We start from the raw sequence: 21,102 nt of genomic DNA on the forward strand, positions 1-21,102 counted from the left end.
TTAGGATCACTGTCTCAGGAATCATCTCTGTCCTACCCAGGGTCATTTTCCCTGTTCGTCTGGGCCTCTTCTTATGTTGCTGGCATTTCTCTGTCTTGTAATCCTGCCTCAGTTATATGCTCCTACTCAGGAATGAGGCAATAAAAAGTTCACTGGGATGTTGAAATTAAAAACACCTGCTGGGTTTCCCTGGTGGAGCAGTGGTTGAGAGTCCGCCTGCCGATGCAGGGGACACGGGTTTGTGCCCCGGTCCGGGAAGATCCCACATGCCGTGGAGTGGCTGGGCCCGTGAGCCATGGCCGCTGAGCCTGCGCATCCGGAGCCTGTGCTCTGCAACGGGAGAGGCCACAACAGTGAGAGGCCCGCGTACCGCAAAAAAAAAACCCAGAAAACAAAAAAACACCTGCTATTCATAAGGGAATGTTACAAAAAGGGAAAGGAAAGGCACAGAATGGGAGGAAAAAAAAATTTTTTTTTGGCCACACCACGTGGCATGCAGGATCCTAGTTCCCCGACCAGAGATCAAACCCATGCCCCCTGCAGTGGAAGCGCAGAGTCTCAACCGCTGGACTGCCAGGGAAGTCCTGGAAGAAAACATTTGAAATATATATACCTAAGAACTTGTTTCTGGAACATATATGCATAACTCTTACATATCAGTAATGTAAAGACAAATGACCCAATTTTTTTAAGTACAAGAAAGCTGAACAGACACTTCATAAAGGATATATGAATGGCCAGTAAGCGTGTGAAAAGATGCTTAATCTTTGATCATCAGGGATAAGCACATTAAAACCACAGTAAGACACTACTACACAGCCACTAGACTGGCTAAAGAGAAAAAGACTGACAACACTAAGTGCCAGCAAGGACGGGGAGCAACTAGAACTCTAATCTGTTGCTGGTGGAATGTGACGCTACAACCACCTTGGAGGACAGCTTGGCAGTTTCTTAAAAAGTTACTCACAGCCGTAGTACACATCGCAGACATTGCACTCCTGGTTGTGTAGCCTGTGTCCATTCAAAGACGGCCAAGAATGCTCACAGCAGCCTCATTCGAAATGGACCCAAACTGGAAATGACCCAAGTGTCCAAAATGTGCGTTGACAGAGAACGGAAAGAGACTAGCACCTCCACACAACACAGCACTGGCACCGAGAAGGAACAAGCTGCCAACTACATGACAACTATGAGCCTCAGACACGTCATGCTGAGAGAGAAGCCAGACAAAAAAGGGAACAGTGCGTGGCTCCATTCTCACAGGACTCTCCGAAAGACAGATCTCGCTGCAAGTGGCAGGAAGCAGGCCAGTGGGGCCGGTGCCAGGGGTGCTGCTCCCTGACTGCAAAGAAGCACGTGGAACTTTGGGTGGCAGGAAAGTTCTGTCTTGGTTGTTACTCAAGTACCTGTGTTAAACCTTGTTGAACTGCATGCTTAACATGGGTGCATGGACTGTAGGAAATTACAGCTCAATTAAGTTGAATCTTCGCAGAGCCGACTGAGGGCGCTGCTTCCCTAATGTCAGATCTGCACTGCAGACACCAGGGCCCACACAGTGGCCTTCCTTCTCCCCATGGGTAGTTCAATTTCTGTAAAGAAAACTGTGCTGAGCTTCTGCCTGGGGAAGGAGCTCCTGGCTGCTGGGCACTCCATCTGCACATGAGCGGGGTGGTTCGCGGCCCCAAATACAGACATCCACCTGCACGTGCATGGCCCCTGGTGTCCCAAGGCCTAACCTCTCTGAGTCTGTAGGCCCACTGGCTGCGTTTCCCGCAGGCCCGCTCCCCAGCTGCTGCCCCCGCCCTCCCCGGGAAGGCGCAGGCTCACTCATCCGTGTGCTGAGGCCCTTCTCCTGCTCCCGTCACTGCTGTGGGTTCTCACTGTCCTTAGTCCTTTATCGTCTTGTTTACAGTGGTGACAGGAGAGCAGACACTCGTGGCTGATGTGCCCTATGGACGGGAGGTCTGGATACAGATGCAGAAATCACACACTGAGGGACAGAGTCAAACTGAAATGCACGTCCTGGAAAGCACAGCTCATGGAGAGCCCAGCACACTAGCAGGATTCCAGGTTTCTGACCAAGTAATGAGGCCCCTGCTTTTGAAGAGACAAGACTCAGCTCCCTGAAGGAAAGAGTCGCGGAAGGCTGAACCCAGCCTGAGCGCCGGCAAGAATGGGCTCGTCTGCCTCCGCCCTGCAATAAACTCCATAGCAGCCTCCCTCCCCTCCTCGGAAGGTGGGGGGCCTCAGAGACATCATGCAGAAGTACAACTGAAAACATACTTTTTTTTATCCCTTGAGAAGCAAGGCGAAGTGTAAGGGGCCAGACGAGTAACCCTTGTTGGGATCAGAATACGAAAATCATTGAGATTCACTCCTAACGCTACAAAATACTGAAGCACTTGGTTTCTGCTCAAAGTTCTGCAGTCTGTGGCCACCAGGGGGCAGGAAGCCCTCGCACAGGCAGGGCCTGGTCCAGACCAGCGGGCAAACATTTAGTGTCCTTGGTGAGGAAACAAGAAACCACCCACCACCCCTGCAACGCGCTGCTGCGTCCAAGTCCACTCCCCGTCCCCACTTCACCCCAGAGACACGCGGCTCAGGCCCGCCTCCCAACCACCCTCTTCTCTTGCTCCTGGGGGCCCCTCTCCTGCTAGTCCCCCACCCATGCCTCTGCCCTGTGCCCATGTCCCCAGCTCAGCCTGGATGGCTCCTCTGCCTACAGTCACCCTTTGGGGATGCCCCAGGTTCCCAGCTCTGTACCCTGTGGCCCACCTGCTCCATCCTGACCTCCCAGTTTGTCCACCTGGGAGCGCAGAAGCCACTTCCTATGCAGCCCGACCAAGCGCCCTCCCCATCCTCCCTGCGTGGGTCCTCCATCTCCAAACAGGGCAAGTCATCCCGCCAGGCACTCAGCCCCAAACCAGATGTGTCCTGGGCGCCTGCTTCTCACCCCATCTGATCTAACAGCGTGTGCACTGGCTCTGCCGTCTAGGTGTATCCAGAACCTGCCAGCGGCTCAAGCCCCCCACCTCTCACCTAGGGCTGCGGCAGCCTCCTCGTGTCTCCCTGCCTCCCCAGTCCCACAGGCTGTCCTCAACCCAACAACAGAGGATCTTTTAAAAACTCAACTTGGCTCACAAGCCCCCAAGAGTTTCTCACCTCCCTTGGAGCAAAGACCATCCTCACGAAGGCCTGGGAGGCCTACACCGCCGCTGTCTCAGCCCCCTTGAACTTGAACTCTGATGCCAACTGAAGGCAGGCTCACAAGTCCTCTTCTCAGGGTGCCCTTCCTGACCTGCCTATTAAAAGATCAGCCCCATCCACCCTGCCTCCCTGTGTCATGCAGGTGATGTCCCTAGGATGCTACAGCCAGAGCCTGTAATATTTGGGTGTCCACTGTGCCCCCACAAGGGCCAGCTCACTCTCAGGGCAAGTGGGGCCCCTGCTCAGCCCTAACCCCAGGGCCCTGGATGGTGTCTGGCAAAATCTATTTGTTAAATGAATAAATCAATAAATCATTGTTTCTCCTCCAGTGGCTTCTAATCCTGTGACTGCTAACCAACAGTGAAAAACCTTAAGTCCACAGTCTACAGCTTGCAGACATAATAAACATTAAACAAACTCAGCTCCTGTCATCTTATACTTCTTTTTTGAAAATAAAAATCACTATTACCATTGAATCAATTCTACCTTTGACAAGTCAATAATGAACACAAAGATCTTCAGAAAAAGGAGACGGGAAACCAGCCCAAAGGAAGCCCACAAAGCTGATGAGCACATACGGCCCTTTCTTCAGTCACAGAGAGAGTCGGGCGTGGGCAGCAGAGCCCTGAGGCTGGCGTGAGCCCCAGCTGTCCCTGAACCACACTAGGCAGCAAAGGCTGCCCAAGTTCCTGGCAGCAGCTCTGGACGGAGCCCAGAGCTGGAGAGTCCAGACGTCAAGTTTCCTTCCTTCCAGAGACAGGGCTGGTATAAAAACTCCCATCTGGAGGTGCCCTCCTTGTGGACAAGGGGGCTCAAAGCCTGAACAAGCCTGAGTCTCAGCAAGGGCTCTGAGTGTGGACAGGCTGGGAAGCCACCACAGACCCAGCCCAGCGACCACAACTCCCACCAGGGCACTGCTGCCTCCAAGTGCCACTGACTGTCCTGCTAACTGGGACACTCCCACTGCTGCCCAGAGCCCTTCCGAAACTCCTTCTTTGGAAGGGACTCCAGTGCCACTTGAGGAAACCTCATGACTTAGATGAGTCACGCCTGGTCTTGATCACTCAGCTCAGGCTCCAATGACCTTGTTTCCAAAAGTCAAACCCGCCCATAATGGAAAAAGTTCTTTGGTCCCTGAGGACTCCAAAAGAAAGTCCTCTGCAGGAAATTTCAAATGTTCTAAGCAATGATGGCATCGTGGACAGTAAAATTCAAGCTTCCAAGAGGGGAAGGAGAGGGCAGGGCCCCCTCCTCCACCAGCCGTGGTTGGTAGATGCGGCCGTGCCTGAAAGCTCGGTCACAAGGACAGTTGTGTCCATAGGCGCCTTCCAGCCTGATGGGTACAGCGCATCAGGATGCCGTCCTATCTCAGGACGCTGACGCTATGCTGTGGGGCAGAGGGCCCAGCAGTCAGGCCTCAGTCCGCCAGCTGACAGGTCTGTCCTCCTTGAGAACCGCTGACCCCAGTGCCCGAAAAGGAACCAGCACAGGCAGGCACACCATTCACATCTGCCCAGTGGCACATCCACTAGGGGCCAAGTTCAGAGCTCAATGGCTCAGTCAGCATCACTCCAAGGAGGGCAGAAGTGAGGACACAGACAGGTTAACTTCTAGAGCCAGCTCCTTTCCAATATCACAGACACAAGTCTAAAAATAAGGCATGGGCTTCCTTGGTGGTGCAGCGGTTAAGAATCTGCCTGCCATGCAGGGGACACGGGTTCGAGCCCTGGTCCGGGAAGATCCCACATGCCGTGGAGCAACTAAGCCCGTGCGCCACAACTACTGAGCCTGTGCTCTAGAGCCCACGAGCCACAACTACTGAGCCTGTACGCCTAGAGCCCGTGCTCCGCAACAAGAGAATCCACCACAATAAGAAGCCCGTACACCACAATGAAGAACAGCGCCTGCTCGCCGCAACTAGAGAAAGCCCGCGCACAGCAACGAAGACCCAGTGCAGCCAAAAATAAATAAATAAATTAAATAAATTTATAAAAATAAGGCGCGAGTTGTTATCCTGGGGCAGGATGACAGTACCTAAGAGTTCTTGCACTGGAAGTGTCTTGTACTCAAATTACGGCTCCGCCACTTACTGAGGGGGATCTTGGGCAGGTTACTTAATGTTTCCCCTATCTGGAAAATGTAGAACAAAATTGTGTCTCTGTTGTGTTGAGCAGATAAATTCACACACACGCACAAGGAGCTCCATGAGGCAGTTTCCATAAACACCAGTCACTGCTACGATGACACAAGCTTGGCACATCCTGGAAGGAGACCAAGGGTACCCATGTCCTTGTATACACACAGCCCTGCCAGACATGGACTTCGGCCATAAGTGTGAAAGATATCCTTCACCCAAACCCCGACATAGCTGAGTCTCTCAGACGTGTAGGCTGAGTTTCAATGACACCAAGGAGAAATTTTGGTGACAGGTTTAAGTGTCACCTGTCAGTTGACACATCTATATTTAAACTTATTTACTGCTTTGTTGAAAGAAGTACAATTATCACAACTTGAGCTCCCAGCTCTTTTCCACAGTAAATAACTCAAACTTTAACTTCATAATACTTTTTTCTAAAATAACTAAAGGAGGAAATGTTTATTCTATTTCCAAGGAAAGAGAACCCTGGGGGAGTTACTACAGAGGAAGATTTAGACACCCCATCACACTTCTCCACACATCACCATAAAGTGGAAATCTGTGATCCCAGGATACCATACGGCTAACAAAATGGTCTTCTCCACCTGGTACAATTTTGGTTTCTGAGAGGGCGGGCAGGGTGGGCACCTGAGGAGGAACTGGACCCCACGCCCTACCTGCCGCTGCAGGGCAAGTTCGCCGTCCAGCTCCTCCAGCCTCCTTTCCAGCTTCCACTTCAGGTTCCCATACTGCTCCCGCTGCTGGTCCAGCTCACTGTTCCTGTCACTGTGTGAAAAGTGCAGTGTTAAGAAAAGTAACACTGAATAGTCTCCAAACTACACATTTTCAGGGTCACCTGTGCAAACATGAGGTGACAGGTGATGCTTCACTTTTGCGGGGGTGGCTTTGGCAGGACCCAGGGGACCTACATGCTGCACCTGGACAGGTGACTGCCTGCAGAAGAGTACGTGACGTGGGATCCAGGCTCTCACAACGCAATTCCCAAAGTGCCTAAGATACAATCAAAAGTCACCCGTCGGGCTTCCCTGGTGGCGCGGTGGTTGAGAGTCTGCCTGCCGATGCGGGGGACACGGGTTTGTGCCCCGGTCCGGGATGATCCCACAGGCCGCGGAGCGGCTAGGCCCGTGAGCCACGGCCCCTGAGTCTGAGCGTCCGGAGCCTGTGCTCCGCAGCGGGAGAGGCCACAACAGTAAGAGGACCGCATACCGCAAAAACAAAAACAAAAACAAAAACAAAAGTCACCCGTCATACCAAGAACCAGGAAAATCTCTACCTGAATGAGAAAACACAATCCACAGATGTTAACACCAAGATGACACAGATGCTGAAATGATCTAACAAGGACTTTAAAGCAGCCTTCATAAAGATGCTTCAACAAGCAATTTTGCACAGTTTTAGGACAAATGGAAATCAGAAACTCTCAGCAAAGAAAAAGTAACAAAGAATCAAATGGGAATTTGAGAACTGAGGACAATAACCAAAACAAAGGACACCCTGGTTGGGCTCAAAGGCCGAATGAACATGTCAGAGAAAAGAACCAGTGAAAAACTAAAGTTACCTGACCTGTTAATAGAAAGAAATAGACTGAAAAAAATGAGCAGAGCCTCAGAGACCTGTGGGATAACAAAAGATGTAACACTCACAGCGTCATCACTGCAGTCCCAGAATGGAACGAAAAAGAGGGTGGGGCCAAAAATGTACTTGAAGAAATAACGGTTGAAAATGTCCCCAATTTGGTGAAAAAGAACGGGCAGAAGACCTGAGGAGACACTTCACAAAACAGTGTACAGCACTTCAAGGCTGCAGCAGAGCGCGCAGCTGAGGCCTGACCTCCCTTCTCACCGGGAGTGGAGCCCACAAGCCTGATGGCAGCTTCAGGGTCTCAGTCGACTTGCCTCAAGTCAGCTCACTTAGTTTTAGATTTAATATATATTCCACACCATTAAAATAATCATAAGCTCAAATATGTTTTATTATAATGATATAGATTTGTAAATCATGGGGAAAAATTCCAAATAATTGAACCAATCTCCACTAATTTCAGCCACACTGGGACCCAGAAAAAGACATCCAGGTGTGGCCCTGCCTGCCTTCCCTCGACAAACACTGGACAGGTGGGCGCCGGGCAGCGCTGCGGGGTGGGAGGCGTGTGGAGGGTCGGGGAGTGGGGTCCGCCGGCCTCACCTGTGGACCCGCTCCAGCTCCAGGCGGTGTTCCTGCAGCCTCTGCTGGGACTGCTGCTGCAGATCCTCCACCCGCCGGGCCTCGCCGGCCAGCGCCTGCCTCAGCTTGGCCACCTCGATCTTGAGCTCGCTCACCTCGGCCTGCCTGGCCTCCTCCAGCCCACGGGCCTGGGCAAACGCAGCATCGTAGCGCTCCAGCTCCCGGTCCCGCTCCTCCAGCACCCGCAGGTTGTAGACAAAGTCCTCCCGCAGGCGTCGCAGCTTCCCCTGCGCCTCCTCCAGCTGGCGCTGAGTGTCCTGCAGGGCTGCCTCCTGCATCTGGGAGTGCTGGGCCTGCAGTGCTCGCCACTCCTCCTCCTTGCGAGCCAGCAGGGCATTCAGAGCCTGCTCTGGGGGCGGGGGCAGCATGTCGGCAGCTGCAGCAAAGAGGAGGCAGGCAACGGGTTCACTGTTAGGGACCCTGTCTTCCACAACACACACCTCAGATCCCCAACTAAGGATCGCTGTCACCAAAGCAGGAGGATGCTCTGGCCAGTTACTGGCTTTCTGGTCACACCCTGAGTTCTGGAGAGCCAAAGGCAGCTCCCCTAGGGTCCAGCAGGGCAGGGGCATACTGGGCCCAGACCCCAAAGGCTCTTTCTACCCTATCCTCACCCTACAGCAGAAGTAAGTGCAGGATCACCGAGGTAAGAGAGGAAGGAAAGACAGGGAGTGTTGTTTGCTCACCTACAAAAGCTAGGTTCTTTAAAATAGTTTCATAAAGTGCTCTCTCCATTTTGCAAATAAAAAAAATGAGGCCGCTCAGTACTGAGCTGTGACTGGCCCCAGGTGGCCCCTGAGCCGATGCCCCTTCCCACCCCCAAGCTCTACTCCTGGAGCTGGAATGCAGGCTCCCGGAGATTCACCACCCAGAAGCAGGCTCCTTTGTTCTTGTGTTTCCAGTCCATCGTGCACTGATACTTTTGTAAAACACAATAAAGTGCTAGAAAAGAAATGAAAATTAAAAAAACAAGATAGGGCTTCCCTGGTGGCGCAGTGGTTGAGAGTCCGCCTGCCGATGCAGGGGACACGGATTCGTGCCCCGGTCCGGGAAGATCCCACATGCCACGGAGCGGCTGGGCCCGTGAGCCATGGTCGCTGAGCCTGCGCGTCCGGAGCCTGGGCTCCACAACGGGAGAGGCCACAACAGTGAGAGGCCCGCGTACCCCCCAAAAAACAAAAAAACAACGAAGATATATAATACACAACTCCAATTTTTTAATTATTAGATTCAACACCATAAAACTACTTTGTCAAATTGCCAACAAGTGTCTGAAGACCTCTTGCTTCCCGTATCCACAGAGGATGGCCCACAAGGGGCAGGGCTGGTGAGGGTTGCTCCCCACCAGGGCACCTCCACCACTGTCCTGGTCCCATCACCTGGCAGAGATGGGGTGGATTCTGATACGCAAAACCGCCGGTGGGGGCGGGGGGGGCAGGAATCTCCTGGGCTTGACTTATGCAATGGGTCCGAGGCCATGGGTCAGGCCCCGCCAGCTACACAACAGGCCCAGAAGGCATAAAGGCTGGCACAGGTGCCACTGGCATCTTCTGGGGCAGAGGGTGGCATGTGAATGATGCCCGGCTCTGAGAGTGCTTTTCCAGGAAGGCCAGGTGGGGTCTGAGGCAGGCATCCAGCAGTGACTTTTGTGTATCATTGTCCCTAAAGAGTCTGAAATGTCTGATTCATTTTAAGTGGATCTTTTTTAAGATGAAAAAGACAAACTGTCCCAGGCCATCTCAACCCACAGGATCAATACACATTCATGGAAACCCTCTTGGACAGAGGAACGAGATTTCAGGGGCCTGTGAAGACACCCTGCAGGATGTGGAGGTTCCATGCAGCCCCTCCCAAGGGGCACCAGCAGCATCAATACTGGTCCCCCTTGGTCAGTGTAAAGCAAATATCCACAAACTAACTCAGAAACAGGAACAGGAGAACCTGAGGGTCTTTTTAAAAACTTATTTCTAACATTACATTTACAGCAAACACTCTCTAAACCAGAAAGAGGACTACTTTTTTAGAGACATGAAGTTCATTTCACTCCTGAAATTACTGATAACAAAAACCAACAACGGGGACTTCCCTGGTGGTCCAGTGGTTAATCATCTGCCTAGCAATGCGGGGGACACCAGTTCAATCTCTGGTCAGGGAACTAAGATCCCACATACCGTGGGGCAACTAAGCCCACGTGCCACAACCAGAGAGCCTGCATGAGGCAGCTACAGAGCCTGCGCACTCTGGAGCCCACGCACCACAACGAAGAGCCCGCGTGCGCAACGAAAGATCCTGCGCACCACAACTAAGACCCAACGCAGCCAATAAATAAATAAATATTAAAAGAAAAACAAACCAACAAAGTTCTACAATGAAACCTTACTTTCTAAAACCCAGTGGAGGTAAGAAATGAACAAACTTTTCATTTTACACAACGTTTTGATGGCATCAGGTTTACTGTGATTGAACTCTTCGTAGGACCTCAATTCAAACATCTGCAGAGTTGCTGCCACCAGCACTGCTGTCCTCAGACAGCCCAAGTCTTGCTTAGCTTATGAGTTGTGGACTCTTTGCCCTGTGAAAGGTGATCACTAATAATAGAACTCATAAAACTCTAGAGAAAAGCAACAAAAAACCAAAAAACAAACACACACACACACACACACACACCCCACCAAAAAATTATCTATGTAATCAAAATTATTACTATTAACATCTTGGAAACAAAATGAAAAAAAAGTAAAGTAGAAATCGTCTAACTGGTCTGGGTTAGTATTTAGAGACTCCCAAAATATTCTGTCAGGACTAAAGAAACAATAAGGGTGCGTTTTCTGGAAGAAGATGCATGTTACGTGATGGGCTACCCCAGTGGACAGTGGGAACATGAAACAAACTTTTTAGACATTTGTTTCTCACAGCTCAGCAGAACAGTGCTCAGAACACAGAAAGTAAAATAAGAAACACACGATGAGGGACTTCCCTGGTGGCGCAGTGGTTAAGAATCCACCTGCCCGTGCAGGGGACACGGGTTCGATTTCTGGTCCAGGAAGATCTCACATGCCGCGGAGCAACTAAGCCCGTGAGCTTAGTGTGCCACAGCCACTGAGCTCACAACTACTGAGCCTGTGTGCCACAACTACTGAAGCCCGCATGCCTAAAGCCTGTGGTCCGCAACAAGAGAAGCCACTGCAATGGGAAGCCCGTGCACAGCAACGAAGAGTAGCCCCCACTCGCCGCAACTACAGAAAGCCTGTGTGCAGCAACGAAGACCCAACGCAATCAAAAATAAATAAATAAATAAATAAAATTGATTTTAAAAAAAGAAACAAACGATGAACGTTAGAAATGGGCAATAAAGGCCAGGTAATTATTAAGTAATGAGCAATGCATCTGACTAAGGGCTTGCTGGAAGGCAAAGCACAAAGGAAAACAGGATCCATCATAGGATTTGCATCTTTCATAAGGAAAAAGCAAGGCAGTTTCCCAGGTGAAGCTGTCGGCATTTAGATCTAAATGAATTCCTTACGTAGTTTTTTCTATAAGGGAAACAAATTGTGCAGGACAGGGCCTGGCAAGCTTTCTCCCTTTCCCGGCCAGTCAGTAAATATTGAGGGCTTGGTAGGTCACAGGGTCTCTACTGAAGCCCCTCAACTCTGTGTGAAAGCAGCCACAGAGGACAGAAGAAGTATAGGCTGAGTCTCTCCCACAGGCCTGCTGTGCCGACCCCCAGAAACTCGTGCAGGGGATGCTTTTATCAGCACCTGTGTGACAAATACTATCATTTAAGGCTGGTCCTCGCAGCCCCTAATCCTCAGGGGTCCGCGATGATCTCAGTCTGGACACAAACATCCGTCCACAACTCCCCGGTGTCCACTGGGGGTGCAGGCCAGCCTCACGGAGGGGAGGAGGCACATGCCCTTCCAGCCCAGCCCCTCTCGGGGTGACTGCACCAGAGATGAGGAGCAGAGGGAGAGGGCACAGGCACGAGAGGCTGAGAGAGAAGGAGGAGACCACAGGGCCTTGTGGGGTTGTGATACAGTAACAAACACTGGTCTTCATCCACGGTTTCTGGCACAAGGCTCCTAAAACCCTTATTTCCTGAGTGACAGAAGCTACAGGGGCATCTTTAGTTTTTGTTCCTAGTTCCTGAAATAACTCCAGGTGAAAGGATGTCTCCCATTATTCGTAACAAACCTCTTTCAACCACACCTGAGTTTATGTTAACCAGGTGATTTTGGAAAGCCCCTAGATAACCAATTGTTGGGGGCTGGTTGCCAGGGGAAACAGAGGGTTGGAACTTGCAACTCCACCTCCCAATTTGCAGGGAAAGGAGAGGAGCTGGAGGCTGAATCAATCACCAGTGGCTAATGGTTTAATCAATCAGGTTTAAAAATACTGCCAGGTGGGCCTCCAACCCACAGTCTGGACAGGATTGACAAACAATCTAGGCATGTTGCAGCAAAAATAGAAATGAAGTTTTCCCTCTCCTGAGAACAAGAAAAATAAAGGGAACAGTGAACAGGCTAGAGAAGAAACATAACCTGGCCTGAAAGAGTTAATCACTCCTAGTTTTAACTGTTACTAATCTGCAGTGTCTGTAACTAGATTTGTACTTCACAAAGCTAACCTATCACTCTTTAACACTATGTGAATGACATCCTGCACTCCCTTGTAGCATCTGCATTTCAGAAAGAAAGTCGCAGGCCAATAACCAAGAGACAAAGGGACCCAACAACCCAATTACCAGGCTGCCTGACGCCAGCTGTGACTGCTTTGAAATAATGCAGGAAGAAGAAGAATGCAAGACCTTCACTACTTTTGATCCTTATCATATAGACCCGGACTGCAAGCCCCACATGCAAAATCTTCTCTGATTCCCCGAGGAGCAGGGGCACAGTTCTTGCCAGCATGCCAGGTCTCTCCTTTGCTTGGCAGAGAAATAAAAGCCTCTCTTATTTCTTTTCCTCCAAATCTCTGTCTCCGTATTTCTATTCGGCATTGGTGCGCAGGGAGTCAAGGTTTTTGGCAACAGGCACAGGCGCGTTTCTTTAAGGAGGTTCCTCACCCAAAAGACATCTTCCAAACACAAAAACTCAAAACCCAATACCTGTCTCTTTGCTGCAAAATGAAACTAAGCACTGAAGGTCAGCAACACCTCCCTGCGGAAATCCAGGGGACGGTCCCTGGAACAAACAGACCAGGCGGCTGCTCAGACTCCTCCACAGGCTTTCAGTACTGGCAAGGGGCCGACGAGGCACAGGCAAAAAGTCCCTCTGGACTTACCTCGTGGCTGGCAACCAGGTTCACTTTGCCCCCCACACAACAAGCCTCACTTAGACACCAAGGTTGCAGCAAAGAGGGCGTTTATTTGCAAGATAATCAAGCGAAGAAAATGGATCTCAAATCCACCTCCCCAGAGGCAAGGGGCTCGGGGTATTTATGGGATCAGGAATAAAGAAGCAGGGTGGTCAGAGGCAAGCTCATGAGGAAAGGTGATTGAAAAGAGGTTTGGTAATCGGTCTGCACAGGTATAACTAGGCTACAGGCCTCTGCACGTTTTGAGGGTGGAGTTTTCCACCCTCCAGTGTTAAAAGGTCACCAAGCGGACACTCCTACATGCCCAGTTGGAGGGTTGGTGGTCCTATCCAGTCTTAACTGGCTCAGCTTGAACTAGACACAGCTGACTCCAAGTTCCTGGAAAACAACTCAGGCAAACATCTTATTGTTTAGGCTATGTGCTGCTCGGAGGACATGCAAGTCTTAAAACTACCTTGATTAGTGAAGGCAGGTGAATGGGTTTGACTAATTATTATGCACGGTTTCAAAAGCATCCCTAAAAATCCCTGAACTACCAGGTTTGGAGAGCTTCTGGGCTGGTGAAGGCGTGGAGATGTGGAGGGCAGTGTGCTGGGAGAGCGAGCGTGGAAGCTCCTGGCCCCTCCCACCCACCTTACCCTGTGTCTTGCATCTGGCAGCTCTGAGTTGTATCCGCTTATAATAAACTGGTGATCTAGTAAGTAAAGCACTTCCCAGAGTTCCGTGAGCTGCTCTAGCACATTACTGAACCTGAGGAGAGGGGTCATGGGAACGCTGATTTACAGCAGCCGGGCAGAAGCATAGGTGACAACCTGGACTTGCAACTGGCATCCAGAAGGGGGGCATCTTGTGGGATCGGCACTAACCCCAGGCAGTTAGTGTGGGAACTGAGTTAAACGTAGGACACCCACTCGGTGTCCACCAAGAATCTGAGAATGCTCGATGGAGGCAGCGCCCCCTGACATGGGGCATCGGACAGGAAGCAAGCGTTCTGAGTGTGAGGGCAGGGAGGGAGGACGAACTCGGAAGCAGGGTCCTCATCAGAAGGGACGGCCGAACTCCACAGTGTCCTGATAGAGCTGTCCTAACCTGGGACAGCGAGGTGGCCTCCCCGCAGGGCTCTGGGGCTGAGCAGAGCTCTGCCGGGGCAGACCTTGGGCACAGCCCTGGTCTCCACCACCTCTCCTGCTAGGCAGTCGCACCCTGCCTCGCCCAGCACCCACAGGCCCAGTGCGGCCACGTCAGCCTCTCCTTAGCTGCATGCATCCAGGGCCTGCTTGCCATCTCGAGTGAATAGGGTGCTGACAGAAACCCTGAGCCCGCCCCCCTCAATTCTGCACGCCCCCGCCCCTGTTGCCCTCAGCTCGCCGACGGCACCCCTCTCCACCCAGCTGCCCAAGCTGAACACCTGGAACTAGCCTGGATTTCCTGCCGTCTCCCATCCCCCCACCACACCTCGGCCACCACCATCCCTCACCTGGAGTCTCGCTGACGCCAGACCCTGAACTGGCCCCACTGCTCCACACTTGCCCTTTCGGAGCCACCCAAGGAATCTTTAAAAAAAAAAAAAAAAGCCTAACTGCCCCGCCCAGCAGTGCTTCCCGTTCCTCGGTCCACTTACAACACCTCGATCGCTGCATTCAGGGCTCGGATGGGCTGAATGGTTCCCCCCACCCCCCGTCAGTCAATCTCAATCAGGCTGCCCCTCTGCCTGGAATGCTCCTCCCAACCCACATGCAGGCTCCTTCCTGTCACTGAGACCAACTCAAGGGTCACTCCAGGAAATCCCCCCTCAACTTCGACCCGAACTGGTGCAATGCCGTAGACCTATCCAAATTCTCTGCGCGGCACTTATCAGGAGCAGGTGGATTATTGCTTATGTTATCATTCTTCCCTACACGTTCCACATGGTATCCCATACTTGGAACTCCAGCACACAGGAGGCACTCAAAAGTATGTACTAAATAACTAAATGGTAAAAACTATCACATGACAACACATAAACATGGGGCTCTGGAGCTACAGCAGAGGAAATGGGGAGGCAGGTATCTTTGTTGCCCCAGGGCCCTTCCAAACCACTCCTCCTCCTCCTCCAAAAGCTCGGCTTCCTTAAAGTACCCACAACCCTGTGTGCTAGGTGGTCTCAGAGCCCAGGTGGCTCTACCACAGAGGATGGCCCTGCATCCGCTGAGGTGCCTGGCCCACCTCTGCTACCCCGTCCATGGTTTCCCCCGCTCCAAAATACCCAAGCACCCCACACTCTGATCGCCAGTACCCAAGCACCCCACACTCTGATCGCCAGCCCTCTCCCTTCAGATTCGGTCACTCTAGATCAACAGTAACTTGATCTTTAAGTGTGTTATTGGATGTATCAATGAACTGCAGGAAAACTAAGGACATTCACTTTAAAAAGTTTTGAGTTCAGTAAAAACTGGAGTTATTGGCTTCCATTTCAGTCAGTTGCCAAGTATTTCCCCCACGTAGACAGCCGAGGGGATTCCCCAGGTATGTCCTGAGGTCACCACACTCTGTTCTGTACCCCAATCCCTGGCACCTTGAAGGAGATAACAAATGTTTGTTACTACTCCGTTTAGGATGTATATCATTGTAGCCAGAAAAAAAATGATACTAAGTAATGTAAAATTCCCATAAACATAGCAAACTTTCTTAAATTCATTCATTCATTCATTTAACAAGTATTTATTTAGCACTTACTACATGTCAGGTGCTGTTTCACCTGCTGGAGACATAGGGGCCAGGTCCCCACACCAACGGGTTGTCATCCTTACTGGGACAAGACAGAGATGCACAGAAACAAAGGGGCAGAGGAGGTAACTTCCCCCATCACTAGCGTGGCCGGAGACGCAGGGCTGCTCAGGTCAGAGGTCAGGGAGGCCTTGCCCAGAGGGAAAGGCAGGAAGGGGCTCTGCTCAGCCTTCAGGAGGCTTACACATCCTGCTCAGCCCGTGGCCTCTGCCCTGGCTGTAAGCCTCCCAGGACCACTGGGAAACCAGGGTTCCAGCAGGTCAGCCTGGCCACCAAGCTCAAGAAAAGCCCGGAGTGGAATAACAAGGTGACTCGGTGACCTCCACAGTTGGGCGTTCAGCCACAGTAACTGACGTCTAATGGCTGGCCCCCCAAAACCCAACATATGCACAAAGCCAGCTGACTAGAGTGGGGCTGCGTGAGTGCGAGCTGGTGCGTGGCCTAGTGAGTTCTGGGATCTGGCATAGTCTTGTCAACAGAAATCGGTGTACACACAGACCACCCACATGCCTGTGCACACTCACAGGCAAAGAATCAGGATTTAAGCAAATACACAACTTTAAATGATGTCGATGCTACTGTGATCTTGATGACATGCCTATGAGTCATCACTGCGGTTCTTTACAGAGAGAGCACACGGAGGTCTGTGACGTCAACGGGCCTCCCTCCTCTGAGGACCATCCGTAGGCTCGCCTCTTAAATGCATTGGTCACACAGCCACCCATGGAAACTGCTCTTCTAGTACAGAAATCTGACCACGTGATACTGTGCCCATGGCACGTGGCCTTTTCAAAAGAAAGTTCAACCTGTTTGGCACAGTATATGAAGACCCCTAGGATGGGGCCTGGCCCATCTTGCCCACCACAGCTCCCTCTGGACCTCCAGCCGGTCCCCAGAGAGAAACCAGCTTCTACTGTGTACGCTCCGTTGGACCTCGACGTGCCCAGTGCTCATGCTCCGTTCCCTCCCACCCCATCACGGACAGACTGCCCTGCATCCGTCACAAATCCTAAAAGCCCCAAGGCTGAGAATAATCGGCTTTTATTAAAGGTCACAGATTCAAAATCTGGACCCAATCTGTCTGTCAGCCAGCAGGCATCCCCAGCAAGCACCCAGTTTTCAGGAGAGACCGCACAAAACTTCTGGGGCAACTGGAGAAATCTCTGGGAAGGGCGGGGGGAGCGCACGGTCAACTCGTCTTGGCCCACGGCATTCACAGTCTTCTAAGAGAAGCAGTGGGGTCAGCAGGGGATGGACCAGGACTGTGCTAGGTCATCTCATCACTGTGATGTTCTCATCTGTAAAATGCTGAGCTTTGTAAACTTTTTTTTTTTTTAATCTAAGGGGGATATTTACCTGTTAGTTCTGAAAGGCACTTGGAAATTCTCGGTCTTAGGAAGATGGAAATGACTCCTCATGAAAGCCATGGTTTCCCAAACATGGAAAATTTGCAGGCTGCAAACAGACACAAGCAGCAGAGGCCCTATCTGAAGACCACCTCAGTCATGAGTGAGTTCGAATGCACCCCTGGTGTCAAGATGCCACCACAGACTATACAGTGGGGTGTGGAAGAGCTCGGGCACTCACTTACTCTCTCACCCAAAACCCAGCAGTGGTCTGCAGCAGTTGACCCTGACCATGCAGGCCCAGCCTTGTCAGATCAAGCGGAGCATTGAGAAAGAGGCTCAGAAATTGGCACGTCCAGGCAGTGAGAGACTCTGAGGTGTCTCTTCACAGATTACGACAGGGCCAGGGCTGCAAGGAGGATCTATAGCCAAGCATCTCCTAACAGCCGACATCATACTTACAAGAGTTTGGGGCAAAGGATGAGGCCTAAGAAACCATATATGAAAAGGAGCTCCATGGAAAAGAAAGAGCTTTCCAAGCCAAGTGGGCTCTGCAGAGGGGCTTGCCCCGCCCTGGTGGGGCCCCACCTCTCCAGCAAGCTGGCTGCAGCGACTACGAGCTGGGTATACAGTAAGGAGTCTGGGAGGATGATTTCATCCTTGCCAATCTCATCCCTTGCCAAGATGACCAAATCAGGGAGGAGCCCACAGGCTACCCAATTGCAGATGTGACCGTAGAACTAATCACACTTTTGTCTGACCAAAAACTTGGAGCAATTGTTTTAGAATAAACACTTGACAAGTACTTTACTGAAAAAACATGGCATGACCTCAGTAAAACATAAGCAGTTGCAAACTCTAAAATGTACAAAAAAGGACCATTTGTAAAGGCTAAAAGTCAGTCCCTAGACGCTCACAAACAAGCCATTTAGGCACAATGGCTAGGCAAGGAGACACCTAAAGCAGAGGTTTCTTTTTATCTCCTTCCCCTGAAGGACTGTGGCTCCAGATACATTTGGCTTTCCACTCAACCACCATTCCTAACGCAGAAAACCCAAATCTACTTTGGTAAGGCATGTTGTCTTACTGGTGCTCTGTGAATATATTCAATAAGCTGAATTTATAAAACATTTTTGTGGGACTTGAAAGAAAAGTCCAGAGGTGGCTCATCTCTGCACTCAGGACAGGGGATTCAGTGCTGGCACCCTCTGGAATCCCAGCGTGAACTAAACTCGGTATAGACAATTTTTAAGGGGATCGAGGGGTTGAAAATTAGGGGCCTATGACCCAAGCCTTTTCTCCTGTCCTTCATTGACTGCCAAAAAGTACCCATGACCATTTGTAAAACCTGAAAGAGATGAGCAGCAGATAGATCTTAATTCAATCACTGGAACTTGCTTGGGGTGAGGGATACTGCGACAGTGAGGGGAACAGAGTGCTTTTTTTTTTTTTTTTTTCTGTTTTTTTTTTTCTTTCCCGGTACGCGGGCCTCTCACTGTTGTGGCCTCTCCCATTGCAGAGCACAGGCTCCGGACGCACAGGCTCAGTGGCCATGGCTCACGGGCCCAGCAGCTCCGCGGCATGTGGGATCTTCCCAGACCGGGGCACGAACCCGTGACCCCTGCATCGGCAGGCGGACTCTCAACCACTGCGCCACCAGGGAAGCCCCAGAGTGCTTTTTTATTTGCATTTACAGCTGCCAGATTCCCTTGCCTCTCCCCGCAAAAAAGTGAATAAATGATAAAATAGAAGTTTGAATAGTCTTGTAGTTAAGAGCTGATACTGTGCTCACTTTTAGAACCACATAAATGTTTCACATACCAAAACTTAAAATCAATAAGGACTCGGAAATTCCCTGGCGGTCCAGTGGTTAGGACTCTGTGCTTTCACTGCCAAGGACCTGGGCTCAATCCCTGGTCGGGGAACTAAGATCCTACAAGGCGTGCACTGCAGCACACACACACACACACAAAAGGACTCAAAGTGAAATATAATCAGAAACAAATGAACCTCACTTTATTGCAGATTAGTAACATAAACACACTAAGACAACTTTGTAAAACAGCATTTTAACTATATATTCTAAGGAAAAAAACAAAAACAACCACATGCAAATATTATACTTTAGTAGGTTTGTTTTTCACAGAAATATGGATTGGTAATACTGAAATTACTTTATATGCAGTCTAGGATTGAGCAAAAAGGTAAATGTACTGAGGACAATAGGAGCCAGAGTTAGAGGAAAAGGAACGTAGAATGAACCCTGTGGTGATGGATTGGAAGTATCAGTATAAACTCAGTTTTTAATATGTACAGATATATGGATACAGAAATAGATATGGATGTATATAGTGTACACAAATATATGTTTCCCAGCTCACCCTCTGAGAAAGCCAAAAAGCAATGACACTCCAGTAGCAATGAGCATACCTCCCCCAGATCTTGGTTTCTAAAAAAAACATCTAAACTAAAAGGAACCAACACTCCTTAGAGAAATGATTGACTCCAGGCTAAGTCAAGGAAAGCACAAAATGAGTCCAGAATATCTTGTGGTGTCAGAAAATAAGTAAGTGCTCAAAATGTTGAGGACAGGCTAAAAGGACAGAGGCCAACTTGAATGGGCCAAATCTGGACAACAGTGCAACAAAATAAATGATAGTAATGGATTATAACCTATGAAATAAAAATAAAATTAAAATGCCTATACCAAGAAATAACTGAACAAATTAAAATATGGAAAGTTCTTCCTTACAGTACAATTCCAACTTATAAAAGCAGAAATAATGGAAATGGAAAAATTACCATGTGGCAAATGCAACACTTATAATTGTTTCAGAAAATGCTCACTTCTGGATGCTAAAATTACTCGTTGGCAGTATGGTTATAAACAAGATATTTACTATTTAGAAAGGGAAAAATGGTAACTTGATGAGGGAAACACCTTGTAGACATCACCTAAAATACACGACTGAAGTTAGCATCAGCAGTAATGGGACAAATCAGCATCAGATGACTCCTGATAAGATGCAGAGAAAAACACAATTTCACTGGTAAGGTTTTTCTTAATAAAAATGCGTAACTTAAAAGTAATCATAAAGGAATATCAGATAAACCCAAACTGAGGGGCATTCTGCAAAATAACTGACTCATAAAAGTCAAGGAAAGACAGAGGAAGTGCTCCAGATTAACGAATAAGAAGACAAAGAAAACACGGATGGTGCTGGATTGGATCTTGTAAAAGAGTAAAGTCATTTGTGGGATAACTGCTGAGTGAATAAATCCTATACATTAGATCATGGTTTTGTATTAGTTTCCTCAGTTTGCTAAAATGAACTATGGTAACATAAGAGGTTAACATTTGGGGGAATCCCGGCAAAAGGTACAGAGGCAATCTTTGTACTCCTTTTGCAACTCTTTTGTAAGTCTCAAAAAAAAAAAAAAAATCACTCTGGACCAGGCTGCCTGGGTTTGAACCCGTCCTCACCGGCTGTGGAACAGGGGTAAACTCTCTCATCTCTGCAGCGCCCACCTCTTCAGGTTCCTGGAGGGGTCGAATTAACACTAGAGCACTCGAAACAAAGCGTGCCGGCAGCGAACGCCCCCGGCCCTCCCACCCAGCGCACTGCGTCTGGCAGGACTTGAACGTCTCGGGTTTTTCCAAGGAAAGCAAAGACGCCCGCGAAAAGCGAGCCGAGAGGCCGCAGCCTCCCGCGCTGCGGGCCCCTGATGCCCCACGGCTGCCCCCCGCGCCACTCCCGCGTCCGCGCCTTACCCAGAACTCCTGCTACGAGCAGCCTCCAGTCCCGCCGCGTTGCTATGGTGACCCGAGTCCGCCTGCCGCTATCCGGGCGCGCTCGGTGCACTGCTCGGATCCCGCCGGCTGGAAACGCGAGCCCCGACGCCAGGTTCCGGGTTCCTCCCGCCCCGCCCGCGCGCAGGTGCAGCCGAGGGAGGAAGGCCTAGCACTCTCAGTGGGTGGCGGGTGGACGGGAGGCGGCCGAGGCTTCCCGTCGCGACAGGCCCCCCCTCGTCCAGCTGGGCTCCGCGATCCTGCCCGTCTCGCAGCCGCGAAGCTGTTGGCGGCTCCGA

The 21,102-nt window shown here is 50.5% G+C and overlaps 1 protein-coding gene across 1 annotated transcript in view; it reads right to left on the reverse strand.

Moving 5' to 3' along the window:
• Window positions 1–20,839, reverse strand: part of CCDC57 (coiled-coil domain containing 57) — a 107,916-nt gene extending 87,077 nt beyond the window's left edge. Inside the window, exons 1-3 of the mRNA XM_081219963.1 lie at window positions 20,786–20,839; window positions 7,550–7,964; window positions 6,022–6,130 (exon numbers count right to left, since the gene is read on the reverse strand). Coding sequence (XP_081076089.1) covers window positions 6,022–6,130; window positions 7,550–7,956 — 516 coding nt within the window. The 5' untranslated portion in view covers window positions 7,957–7,964; window positions 20,786–20,839. The remainder of the gene's footprint in view (window positions 1–6,021; window positions 6,131–7,549; window positions 7,965–20,785) is intronic.
• Window positions 20,840–21,102: the final 263 nt, after the last annotated feature.

This window comes from Mesoplodon bidens (assembly GCF_964165515.1).
Source record: "Mesoplodon bidens genome assembly, chromosome: 19".
In the NCBI taxonomy this organism is placed as follows: Eukaryota; Metazoa; Chordata; class Mammalia; order Artiodactyla; family Ziphiidae; genus Mesoplodon; species Mesoplodon bidens.